Source organism: Impatiens glandulifera, chromosome 3, assembly GCF_907164915.1.
Source record: "Impatiens glandulifera chromosome 3, dImpGla2.1, whole genome shotgun sequence".
Classification (NCBI taxonomy): domain Eukaryota; kingdom Viridiplantae; phylum Streptophyta; class Magnoliopsida; order Ericales; family Balsaminaceae; genus Impatiens; species Impatiens glandulifera.
Genome location: NC_061864.1, coordinates 2,146,801 through 2,160,058, shown reverse-complemented (window position 1 = coordinate 2,160,058; position 13,258 = coordinate 2,146,801). Strand labels below are relative to the sequence as shown.

The following is a 13,258-nucleotide window of genomic DNA, read 5'->3' as shown; positions in this document are numbered from 1 at the left end:
ATGGACTAATAATAGAAATATTGAGCATATAAATCGGGAAAGTGAGAAACTATTAAAAGGAAATTTTCTTCGACCGACAAGATCTACTCAACATGGGGAAACGGGGTAAAGTAAGGCTTTGTTGTATAAATAACTTATTAGTTTATTAAATAATTTTGTTTAGTTTGAGATTTTAAAAAATATATATTATTTGAAAACTTAATTAAGAAGTATTAATATTTAATGAAAGTAGTTAAAAAAATATATAATATTTTATTTAATAATTAATTGATTTTATTAATAAAAATATATTTGAAATAGTAAATTTAAATTCTGAAACTATGAAATGATTAAAAATGTAAAGGGTAAAAAGCTTTCTATATGTATTATTTTATACTAGTTAAGAATATATAATTAACCACTAATTAATCATTTCCTAACCTTCACCCTCTACAATTTTTTCATGCACTAATTAATCTATTAAAGAGATTGCACAATAATGATTACCAATTTAATCAATCTATTTTTATTTTATTTTTGTTGAATATTAGAAGTTAGAATGATCTCATAATGATAACTTCTACATAAACTTAAAAAGTTGTATATTTTTTTATTAAGAAATGAACAAATAACTCAATATACTAATTAAGCTAGGCTATCATGCAAGTTGAGCAAATATATAGCAATGTTGATTGTATATGATGATTTTTCACCAAATATTTATTTATTCAAATTTAATAATTATTTATTTATTTATATTAATGATGATTTTTCACCAAATGTTTATTTATTTATTTTGCATACATAAATGAATATTAGTTGTCTCTTAGAATATTTAATGTGGATTAAAGATTTCTTGGGGGCAGTATATGTATCTTTGTAAATTTCAACAAATTATATAATATGAATTAGAATTAAATAAGAGGTCATGTGTGTACTAGACTAGAGTACATTAATCTCAATCCATATAATAAACTTTGATTTTCAAAGAAATAAAATAGTCTATTTGAATGGAAAATGAAAGGTCTTTTTTTATTATTACAAAAGAATTTTTTTATAAACCCTAATTTAAAAATAACTAAATAAATAAAAGTTTATTTGAAATAAGGTGATTATACTATGCATGACAGTTGTTGAGGGAACAATGCAAACTTTAGAATGGTGTTCACCAAATAATTTTAAGTAAAAAAAAAGGTAATCTTTATTAATGTTTTGCTAGCTAGGTCTGAAGATAACTTTTACATACTCCTCTCTCTCTATATCGATCGATCGATCGATCTCCACCATATATAGCTATATATATATCTATATAAGTGAATTGGGTGATCTCTATATATAATATACAAATTAAACTCAGATCTTTAATCTATCTATATATGGAGCTGTTTCCAGACCTATCTCTACAACAAATCAGCCCTCCTCCAATTACCATGAATGATAACAAGGAATATTATTATCATTCAATATGGAATAAATCTTCATCTTTATCAATTAATTCCATAGCCTCCTCCTCCACCTCTTTAGAAACTCCAAGTACTCCACAATTACGACCCATTTTGATCCACAACCAAAAACACCTCAAACCTCCTACTGAATATCATATCGATATCGGGCTTATGAAGATGATGATGATGCCCCCCCAAGATTCTTATTCTTCATCATCATCATCTTCTTCTTCTCCTCCAGAATATAACTGCCTACAGTTTTCTCACCATGAGCGGCGGCGGCCTATGACGGCGGCAGCGGCGGCGAGGTTTCCAACTAAACGAACAAGAGCGCCAAGGATGAGATGGACTACCTCTCTTCATGCTCGTTTTCTTCATGCCCTTCATCTCCTTGGCGGCCATCACCGTATATATGCCTAATTAAACCCTAGCTTTAATTCTTTTAATTAATTCGTTCTCTTAAATATTATTAATTTGATTAATTCCCTCTTTTAATTACAGGAGCAACTCCAAAGTCAGTTCTTGAACTTATGGAAGTAAAAGATCTCACCTTGGCGCATGTTAAGTCTCATTTGCAGGTAATTAATTAATTAACTTCTTCAAAACAAAATTTATAATTCGTTTTCAAAACAATATGTTTGATGGATGATGCAGATGTATCGAACAGTGAAGACATCTGATCGATCTACCATGGTTTCATCGGGTACAATTATATAAATGAGTCACTTTATTGTACCTATGTACTAAACTACTGTGTTGTAATTTTTGTCTTCTTTTTTTTTTAAGGAGGATTCGAAAACAATAGGTGGATGTCTGGAGAAACATCAGAAGATATGACGACGAGGACGACGACAATGGTGATGTTTGATGACAGTCAAACAATTATTAGGTCTGATAGTCCGCCATTGTTGTGGAGCAATACTTCTTCAAGGTTGTCGGTCTGCTAATTAATTACTAAGAAAAGTAAAAGCATATATATTTAATATTTGTTTATGTTTATTTAATTAATTAAATTAATTTCAGCAGCAACAATGGACATGGAAATTGGGTGCATGGGAAAACAATAATGGATAATAATAATTCAAGAAGAAACATGATATCATCATCATCATCATCTCTTGATCATCATCATCATGAGGTAGGTCAGGTCAGGTGGTGCATGCATGCCAATTACCAACAACAACAAAAAACAATATTTTTCTAAATATCTTGATAAATCTGAATATATGATACAGGAAAAGTACTGTTTGAGCTCAGGAAAAGTGAATTGTTCAAGCAAACCCAATTTGGACTTCACATTGGGAACACCGCTTCATTGAAGAAATGGGTATCATCTCTTTTAATGGCCATAAAAGTGAGAATAAATCAACTTCCCATCCTCTTTTTTATTTTTTGAAAAAATGAGACAAAAAAGGAAAGCTAAAGAAAGACAAGGAAACAAAGGACAATGGGGGCGAGAAAAGCATAGTCCTTTCCTTATCTTTATATATCAAGATCCATATATATATATAAAATATATAATATATTTATCAAATCGAATATAATCATCCATTTTGTATCAATTAAGTGAGTGAGTGATCATAAGAGAAAGAGAAGAGTACGTACTTCGTATGGTCAAGAATTAATTCCATCATCAATCAATAATTGTAAGGAAACAGTTGATAATTATTCAGGTTTTGCAAAACAATTATTGATCAACTCTTTAATTAGGATATATTTATCATGCAACTAATTGTTAATATTGATCTACTTGATAAAGAGTTGGTTCATATGATGAAATTATTAATTAGGTTATTTGGAAAAAAAAAATATCATATAATTAACTTAATCTAAAAATTTATAACCCTTTTCATCTGTTTTTTATTTGATTCAATTACATTTCTTGTTACTAAATTTTGACAAACTACTTAAATTTATTCATTTTCACTTTAAAATGTTTAATCTAATTTAATCAAATTTTATGTAATAAATATAAATAAAATTACTTATCTTCTATCCTTTATATTTTTAAAAATAATTATGATATACTGTAAGTTTAAAAGTAACATGTTATAATATCTTAAGAAACAATGACATAACTAATGATCATGAAATAATTGAAAACAAATAAAATAAATTTAATATATTATTTCATCTAAATCATATCATATTAGAATATTATAAATATTTTTTCATTTAAACAATGTAAATTTTTAAAAGTTGGTGCATTCAAAAAGAAAGGTAAAAGACAAAAAGCAAAATATATTAAACCTATAAAGCCTAACCAGTGCTAGAATTTTGATGACTTTATCCTTCATCTGAAATGAAAAATATTTTAAAAAAAAATCATGACTCTAAAAGCACTTTGATTTGTGTAATCATAACAAACTTTCCAAGTCCTCCAGTCTCCTTTTATTTAATTGACATTTCATAACCTTTACCCAACTCATTTCACATTTATATCATCATCATGCTTTGGACCAGTTTCAAGTAAGTTATATATTAAAATTCAAAATTAAAATTCAAAATTAAAATACCTTTTAATAATATTTTAACAGGTTTATCTAAATAAGTCACTTAAAACAAAATTATTTCAAAAAATAACCCTAATTGAACTGACTGCAAACTAGTAAGAAAACGATACCATTTGTCTCAACGAACCCGATTAAAAGCTTAAAATTTTAACAAGTCAAATTTGAGGTTTTAAACATTTGGTTTGTCATGTTTGTTTAGAGGCTCACAACCATGTTCAATTAAATGTATCTTGTAAATCATATTTTTATTTCAGTAACAAATTTGTAACTAGGGTTGTAAATGAACTCTTAACGAGCTATCTCCCGACCCAAGCGGTTCGTGAGTCAAACTAAATACATACGAGCTTAGCTCGGCTTAGCTCTTTCAATTCAAGCCCTTAAAAGTTCAATAGGGCTTAGGTATAACAATAATAATAATAATGTGTTTTCATTTCATTCAGAAGAAAAGGTCCATTCATTTTCACAGCAACATTATTACTATTAGAGGATAATAAACTTCTTGTCCTTCAGTAGTGCCAAGATTACATATTCATAAGATGCTTCTTAATTAAACATATATATATGTATGGGAAACCACACAAACAGACCATAATAATTCATCATTCTCCCTTTCATTTTCAAACAACCTGCACCCCATATGATAGTTTTACTCAAATGAGAAACTTTTTTATTTTACAAATTATTAACACAAGAAGCTTATTAAAAATTATACCTGGCGTGGTTGAAGACTTGTTATTGCAAACCTCAATAAGGAATCCCCAACAATCCGCCTCAGCTTTTTCACAAACTCATCGCGGCTAATCTTCTTCGTCTGAAAGTACGTCTCATACCAAGAATGAGAAGACAAAAGAAAAGACAAGGGAATCGTTGCAAGAAAGAATCAAACATAAATTAATTACCAGGAGCAACTCATAATTACTTCTAACTGATTCCATAGCCATAGGAGGAACTTTATCTGTGATTGCATCAAATAATACTGTAAAATGCATCCAAGGAGATTGAGGAACCCTAGCAGCATTGAAGGGACGACGTCCTCCTCCACCACCACCACCTCCCTAACAATATTATTCAAACACAAGTAACTAACAAAATAAGACAAACATTTTTCGTGGATTTATAGATTCTAAACCTTTCAAAGTTATGCGCTATACCCAAAAAAACTACAGATAAAAATAATGAAATAAATAATCCTCAGTACTTACTACAGCAGCCCCAAGTAAACCCATTTGAGGAATTTGAGAATAAGTAGTGATCCCTGAACTTTCCAGCAAGCCCTCGTTGCCCACTGCACAGAATGAGATACAAGAACCAACACTCAAGCCAAGTTCGTAAAGTTTTAAAAATATATGGAGTGACACAATTAACATAACACATGGTTTAATTTTGGACAGATAGGGTTAGATAAAGAAGAAGGACGGGTATCACCTTCTAGATCAGATGACACTTTGAAACTAACCACATATTCTGGGAAAATGTGAGTGTTCTTATTCATGTTCCATATCATATAGAGTTTGGGACTTTGAAGATCATCAACCCCACTATCATACTTCTCACAACTAGGATGGAACTGTTCTGATCCTCCATGAAGAAGCTCCATATTTCCCATTATAACACGGCAGAATACCATGTGCCGCACCCCTTTTTCGTCAACATCACTATTTTTTGCACTGTCAAGATTTCAAACAAAACAAAAAACAATACTACTAAAATGCATATCAAAACCGACACAGCAGGCACATCACAACAATATAGTGCTGTCTGCATAAAGTGAATAGAAACTTCTACATCAAACTAAACCAGAAATTAAATTCAGGTTAGTATAAACCAAAGATAAGCATAAGAATCCAAACTCTGCAAGCCACCCTCGTTCTCAAGCATCATACTGTAAATGATAATGATAATCAGTAATACTTTAACATGTTTAGCATTCATTTGTATCTATCCATGGCACTCTTGTTTACATAATTAATAGAGAAATCTCAGTGTGCAAAGTTAGGTATCATCTGTATCCAGACCCTAACAAAAAAGAAAGTTTAACTACTAGCATTCAAAAATGGCATGGATCAAGTCCCTAGCCACATGAAAAGAAAGCAAACATCTTTTCTTTTCCAGAGAAAGAACATCCAACTCTAATTCATAAAAAAAATAAAAAAGTTGTAGCACAGATAGTGGAAACTCAATAAAACATGGCAATCACTCCCCATATGGAAACACTTAACAATTTTGTTTTTGTATCCGGATTCGGATTCAGATGAGAACCAACACATAATTTTTTTAATTTGACTCTAGCTAAGTTTAGTTTCCAAACATTATTTCTTTCATATATATTTTTCTATCAAAAAAATTTATATCCACATGTTTCCAAATGGGGTATCTATTTTCCCCTGGAAAAGGACTATCAACTCTAGCCCAGACTTAAATATTCTAGCATGTAATTGGAGGTTCAACAAAATCAGAAACATAAATCCTATAAATCTCCACCAGATGAAGATTCTAATATCTTTTATTTTTCTTTGAATTTAGGAAGCTAGCACAACCCCCACAGTCATGGCCCCCGCTTCAACTTAAAGCGTTCTTAGTGGTAATCGAACCCGTGACCTTTGGTCTCATAGGCACGACTCTTACCACTTGAGCTACCCTAGTGAGTTATTCTAATACTATAAAAACAGAAGTAAAGGTGTGGGGGATATTGTACCTAGTAATAGTGCAACTTGAAGGCATTAAATGAACACCATCACCATACGTGGACTTGATTTTGAGCATTCCACTATCGCCGATTCCATACATCAACGTACCAGAAATCATTTCTTTAGTAGAAGGAAGCCAAGCATAACGTACATTTGCATCACCACGATGTTTTTTGGTGATTTCTACTTGCTTGTGGAACAGTTCTAGACGAGCTTCCATTGAAGCACTACAACCACGATAAATCTTCACAATCTCTGCAGCAATGGAGGAACCCATGCCCGTAGAGAACATTTTTCTCACAGTATCTGTGTCCGGATCTGTGTTTCTGGAATCAATACTGTCAGCCAAGTTTTTCACCCTCAGATGATTTCGGTTTCCTCCAGCAAGCTCTGGAGCGTTGTTGTAGCTAACCTCAACCTCTACATCACAGTTCTTGATGGTGGGTTGTCCTTTAACTCGATGAGGATCAAGTATTGGATTTGAATCCCCAGTACATTCCTGCACCTTAGTGCCATCCAATCCATTTATATCAATCTCTAGCTGCAACCTAATATCATGGCAGTCGGGAGACTCCAAAAGGTGATCCTCCTCATCCAGATTAGTCACGGGGAAGAAACATTGACCTGCTTTATCGATCCACGCAATCGGCTTCTGCAAACCTGTTTCCATATCCAATTGCAACATATGTATAAAATCTAGGAAAAACTGATGACCATTAAACTCTAACTGAGTAGCTGCCCTTTTCAATTGAAAATCATTCTTAATTAGATCAATAAAACCCTGAGAAAAATCACACCATTCACCATCCTGATGATACATCAGTCGCTGTGGGACCTCACTTCTCATAAAGTTTGAATAACTGTGAACCAAAGATTTCTTGACACACTTGTTGACTGATGCATTTAACTTCCTCCTTTTGCTGCTAAGCTTCTTGGAATTATCCAATGGATTAATCCCAGAGAGACATGCTTCATGCAGTGCAGTCTGCTTCCTTTTCAAGTCAATCAAAATCTTACTGCAACTATCCAATACCTTTCCGGATTGCGTTTCCATTTCTACCAACTGGATCAATCCCTATCCACAGATATACAACCAAGAGTTCACGAAAACAACACTAACACTTGATTTAATCCTGTCAATGACTCATCATGACTTGTGACATTGATGATAAGTGGCAGACCTGATCAACAGAACACTCAGAGAAGAATCAGAAGATGCAGCCATACATATAAAATAAAATTATCAATCAAAATTAGACAAATAATGTATTTGCATAATGGTGAATTTTGAACATCTACATAAAACTGAATAGGTTAAATGGCACCACAATGTAAAAATGATTTAAGAAAATCAATACAAGGATCCATGTAAAACAAGCTCCAAATATGTTCATCCCATCATGTCGTTTTCATTTCATCCCTGTGTTTTTATTTTACTCTTATTCATTCATTTCCAGCTTCACTTTGTAGCTTTGACTATTTTCTATGTTTCCTTTGCATCTTTTAATTATTTTGTTCGTTTCTAAAAACCAATAGCATAAAAATCATAATCCATCCCCTCACATCATTGTAGCAATAATGATCAAGTTTTTGCAATGATATATAACAAGATGTGGTGATACAAGAAAATAAGGAACATAGGCAAAAGATATAGGATCCAAAAATGCCTGGATAATCAAAAGTTTGATTCTATCTGAACTACTCACTCTCAAATGATATCCATACTCCACAAATATTCAGTTTTTAAGCGTAGCAAGCTTGGTGATTAAACTACAAGGTTTCCCCTTCTATGGTTCAACAAACTAGACTCTAGCTGTATTGACAATATAAAACATGAAAAATAATCAAATCTGCTAATGGAGGAACACAATGTACATATTTATTTGCACAACATATTTAACTAAAGGTTTCGTGAGAATCACTCAATCATTTTTTTTTATTTAACTCAACTTCTTCAGTTCTCTCTTAGTCTTTTTAACCTTTTCATCATCACTAGCCTCTTAGTTTTCAATTATGAACTGTCATCTCAACCTCTTCTATAGTGTTATTTGAAAGGTATCATCTTTGGTAATCTTAATATATGAGCAAAATTTGTAGTTTATTGCAATCTTAAGTTTAAATAAATATATATATATATATTGATATGGTTTAGCACTTTAATCTGGCTCCCACCCTCCTTTCATGATTCATCACATGTGGGCGTGGGATTAATCTGAATTCCCACAACCCCACTTGGAGTACAATCAAAAGGCACACTCCTTGTCAATATGGGTTACATAACGAATATCATTCTCCTTGTCAATATCCCTAACGCCACAACCTCAACATCCTTGTTTGCACCGAATGGCATCACTGTTTGGGAACGCGGTGAACTCTCTCATGACCAATCACACTCATACTTGAATCCTCCTCTACCCGCCAATGCTACAAGTTAACAATAATTAGGATTCTCTCTCGCTTAGTCCAGCATAGCGGATATAACACAATTTGGAAGAACACATGATTTTGATTTGGCTTTACAGTCAGAATAATTTTGTGATTCGTTACAGAATTCGACTATAACCTCTACATCCATGGAGGTTATCTAGTCTATGTCAAAGCTTCTCATCTTCCCCTCTTTTCCCTTTTATTGTTCTTTCTTATTGTTTGAATTGAAAGAAGTCAGTCTTCACAATTAGATTAATACTAACATATTTTTTTTAAATCTTCCTTCCTTCAAAAATATATATACATGCTCCTACCCTGCCAAGTCTATTGTAACAAATAAACTCTCCACAATAATGATATATTTTATTTAAAGAAAAAATCATTAAAAACCATAGTAAACACGAAGATCACGCTGATAGTGGGTAAAACCAAACAACTTCAGTAACTTACAACATGAACTGCCCTAAATCAAGTCAAACAAACAAATGTGTGGAGAGTCAATCCAAAATGTGCCTACATGAGACGTAAAGATAATTATTGTCTCACACTACCGTTCCACACGCTACAACTAATAACACGTGAGTTCTCTCTACTCAAGGAGAGACCAAATGTTAAAAAATGACCCCACACTTCTAAGCAATCGTCGTCTAGTCTGGTAGGTATATACCCTAATGAATGCTCAATGTATAGATCAACTATGGTCATGCATACTTGATGAAAAATCATAACCCCATCCAAACATGTTCAACCCAATCCAAAGCAATGGATTTAGATTACCCCAACCAGTGACGGATCCAGGAATTGAAGTTTTGGGGTGGGCTTGAAGATTATATAAATTCTTAGGTTGTCACTTTCCATAATTCACCCCTAAGGAAAATCTAGCACAAATTCTTAGCTCATGAAGACATCTTGTTCTTGAACTTTTGTCTCTTTAATGGTAGAAGATTAGTGCAAGCAAAAACTACTAGCATAGAACTCTACACAACCTTTTGGGATCAAATGAGTGAAATGATCTTATGCATAGGTGAGTAAATACTGATCTGATTGAAATAATTAAGAAATTATATAGTCGTCATGAACATCCAGTGAGCCTTCATCTAATTAAGATGGGGAACAAAAGTATCAAAACTTAACTCTTGGAGACCACCATGACCGAAGACTCATCAGTGCAAGAAGATTTGAGGTAGGCCTTTGGCCATGCTGGTCATACACCAACAGTGAGACCCAAATACATAATCATGTAGGCAAAGATTTTATAAATACTCTTAGGTTTTCACTTGCAACAATATCATTCCATAATCCACCCTAGGAAAATCTAGCACAAAAACTTAGCTAATGATGTCATTTTAATTCTTGAACTTTTGTCTCTTTAATGATAGAATATTAGTGCAAGCAAAAACTACTAGCATAGAACTCTACACAACCTTTTGGGATCAAATGACTTTATGCATCAGTGAGTAAAACTGATATGACTGAAATCATTTTATAAAACATCTAGTGAGCCTTCAAATATAATTAAGAAAGGGTGCAAAAATAAGGCTCTAAATTAAAAACCATAACTCTTGGAGAAACCATAACGCAAGAAGATCGAGGATGGCATTTGGCCATGCTGGTCATACACCAACACTCAGTGACTCAAATCTATAATCATTTAGACAAATATTATATAAATACTCAAAGGTTGTCACTTGCAACAATATCATTCTTTTTTTCATGTCCACCCATCTAAGGTAAATCTAGCACAAATTCATGAAGCCATTTATGTTCTTGAATTTTTGTCTCTTTAATGATAAAAGATTAGTGCAAGCAAAGTCTATCAGCATAGAACTCTACGCCAACTTTTGCAATCAAAGGAACTTATGAATCAGTGAGTAAAAACTAAAAACTGATCTGACTGAAATAATGAAGAAATTATATAATCACGATGAACATCAAGTGACCTTCAAATATAATTAAGAAGGGGTGCAAAGATCAAGCTCACTGAGTCCTCATATCTAGTAATTACCAGCCTTTATCTAAATAATACTCTAAACGTGATAACCACGATTTTTTTAAATCAAACGAATGTAAATTGAAACTGTAAGAGCATGTGATGTAAAATAATAATAATAATAATAATAATTATCCAATTGAAACCATACTTTCTACCGTACAAATATAATTTGGTGAATACTTGGATCTGATCTTTACACAACTCATTTCTTCATAAAAATATGTACTCTACTAGGATTAAATTATTTTCCGAATCAAGTAATTTTCTCAGCACGTAAGCGTTGACTTTTAGACAAATATAAGGAATTGTCGACGAATTGTCCGCGATCGAATTCAAGATCCGGAAGAAGAACAATACAATTTCAAGAAATGCATCGTATATGACAGATCTCCATATTATTGATACTTGAACTTGATTAAATCATCAATGGACAAAGTAAACACGAAAAAAATATATATAATCGCAGATAGACGGTAATCAAACGAACCTGGAAACGCGCTGTCGATAAATAACCAGGAAAGCGAGGGAACTGATTAAAGACAATTTCTCTTCTCCTTCTTCTTCTTCTTCTTCCAACTGCGTACGTTCGAAAACCCTAATGTTAGCCCTGGACCGGATGAGAATTCGAGACCGTCGTTCTATGCCAATGGGACCGACCTAACTCTTTCCATCTTCATTTTGATTTTACTTGAGGATGACGATAACCATGACAATGTTCAATTACGAACTTACCCTTTTAGATTGAATCCCCTTCAGATAAATAAAATGGTGATTCAAGTGAGAAGGGGTTTTAGTGTAATTTAACGTCCGTGAATAAATCAATTAGAAAAGAAATTATTAGCCCAAGTTCTTTGAATACTAAAAGAATATATAATATTATAACTAATTTGTTAATAGTTTATCTTAGAAGATGTATTTGCTTACAAAAAAATATATATTATTAAATAATAGGTAATATTTATAAAGCAAAGCAACAATATAAAATCAATATAATTTAATCTCACAAAATTGATAACTAATTTGTTAAAAAAAAATCTTGAGGTATTTGTTTACTAATAAAATATCTTGGATGAATGATGATAAAAAAAAAAAATTATCTAATTCTTGATATCATTAGAATTATAATTTTTTTGGTTTGTTATAAGATTATTTATTATATCATTATTCAAATTAAAGTTTCAATTTTTTTACTTTATTTGTTAATAAAATAATAGTTAATAAACTTGTCTATTTTATTACATTGGGCTTAGAGGTTATGTATTCATCTGTTATTCAAATACGATCAAAATTGAATATTTCATACAATATTAAAAGTATATTACTAAATCTGAAAATATAGTGAATATTGATAAAGCAAAACAAACGTGTAAAATCAATCTAATTTAATCTCACGAAATGAAGAAAAAATAAAAGAAAATTACAATTTTGATTTACATAAACATCAAACTTTTTAATGACTATAAAGTAATAGGATGTCTACTTTTAGTTATCATTTTTTATATGTTATAAATATTCATCATTCAAGTTTACATCTATTTCAAACGGAAATGAGTAGTCAAATCTCTTTATTAAAAAAGAACTCTAAAATATGAATAAATGATGTTATTGATCTTAGGAAAAATAAAAAATAAAATTGACCAATATTTTTTTTTTTTTTTTTGTCTAAGATAAAATAAACTTCATTTGTGTGCTATTAAATTATAGAATAACATGTTGAGTTTACAATCTTATTATCTTAATAATATTTTATTTTTTTAGAAGAGTTATGTTTCTCTTTAAAGTGCGATGAACACGTAGCCTACAAACAGTTAACCATTTAATCAAATGCATAACTTGTCGCTTGACGAGTTGGAACTCAAGAGCTAAAAAAGACCGACGATATTCACGTCTTAATGACAATTGTTATTAGGTTAAAAGAGTCTCAATAATATTTATCAGATACTTTAAATAAAATACATGACCATGAACTAATTCTTATATTACAACTCTAAATAACTATATATAACATTTGAATGACAACCATTAATGATAATAAATTTTCTGAATTTAATAATGTAGTTAAAAATATTTATTCATATATCAACATAGAAAAATAAAATATGTATATATAAATATATAGTCTAACATATATTTGCCTAATAATTAGAGACACCGGATGAAAACTCAAAACTATATATAATATTTTTTTAACGAAGAATACTAGCATGATTCTCC

The 13,258-nt window shown here is 31.3% G+C and overlaps 2 protein-coding genes across 3 annotated transcripts; one reads left to right on the top strand and one right to left on the bottom strand.

The window, feature by feature from the left end:
• The first annotated feature begins 1,337 nt into the window (after positions 1 to 1,337).
• On the top strand, positions 1,338 to 2,983 carry LOC124933093 (probable transcription factor KAN2). 2 transcript variants are annotated; one of them, XM_047473822.1, is made up of 6 exons: positions 1,338 to 1,830; positions 1,926 to 2,002; positions 2,079 to 2,127; positions 2,211 to 2,355; positions 2,451 to 2,562; positions 2,660 to 2,983. In XM_047473822.1, the coding sequence occupies exons 1-6, from the start codon at positions 1,356 to 1,358 to the stop codon at positions 2,741 to 2,743; spliced, it is 942 nt and encodes a 313-aa protein (XP_047329778.1). In that variant the 5' UTR covers positions 1,338 to 1,355; the 3' UTR covers positions 2,744 to 2,983. The 2 variants fall into 2 exon arrangements, with proteins under 2 accessions (XP_047329778.1, XP_047329777.1); XM_047473821.1 differs by having other exon boundaries at positions 2,448 to 2,562.
• A 1,410-nt stretch (positions 2,984 to 4,393) lies between these two features.
• LOC124929063 (inactive poly [ADP-ribose] polymerase RCD1-like) lies at positions 4,394 to 11,699 on the bottom strand. The gene is made up of 7 exons (XM_047469330.1): positions 11,532 to 11,699; positions 6,633 to 7,805; positions 5,363 to 5,604; positions 5,140 to 5,222; positions 4,837 to 4,992; positions 4,650 to 4,748; positions 4,394 to 4,563 (listed from the first exon to the last, which is right to left on the bottom strand). Exons 2-7 carry the CDS (start codon positions 7,676 to 7,678, stop codon positions 4,555 to 4,557), a joined length of 1,635 nt encoding a protein of 544 aa, XP_047325286.1. The 5' UTR covers positions 7,679 to 7,805; positions 11,532 to 11,699; the 3' UTR covers positions 4,394 to 4,554.
• Positions 11,700 to 13,258: the final 1,559 nt, after the last annotated feature.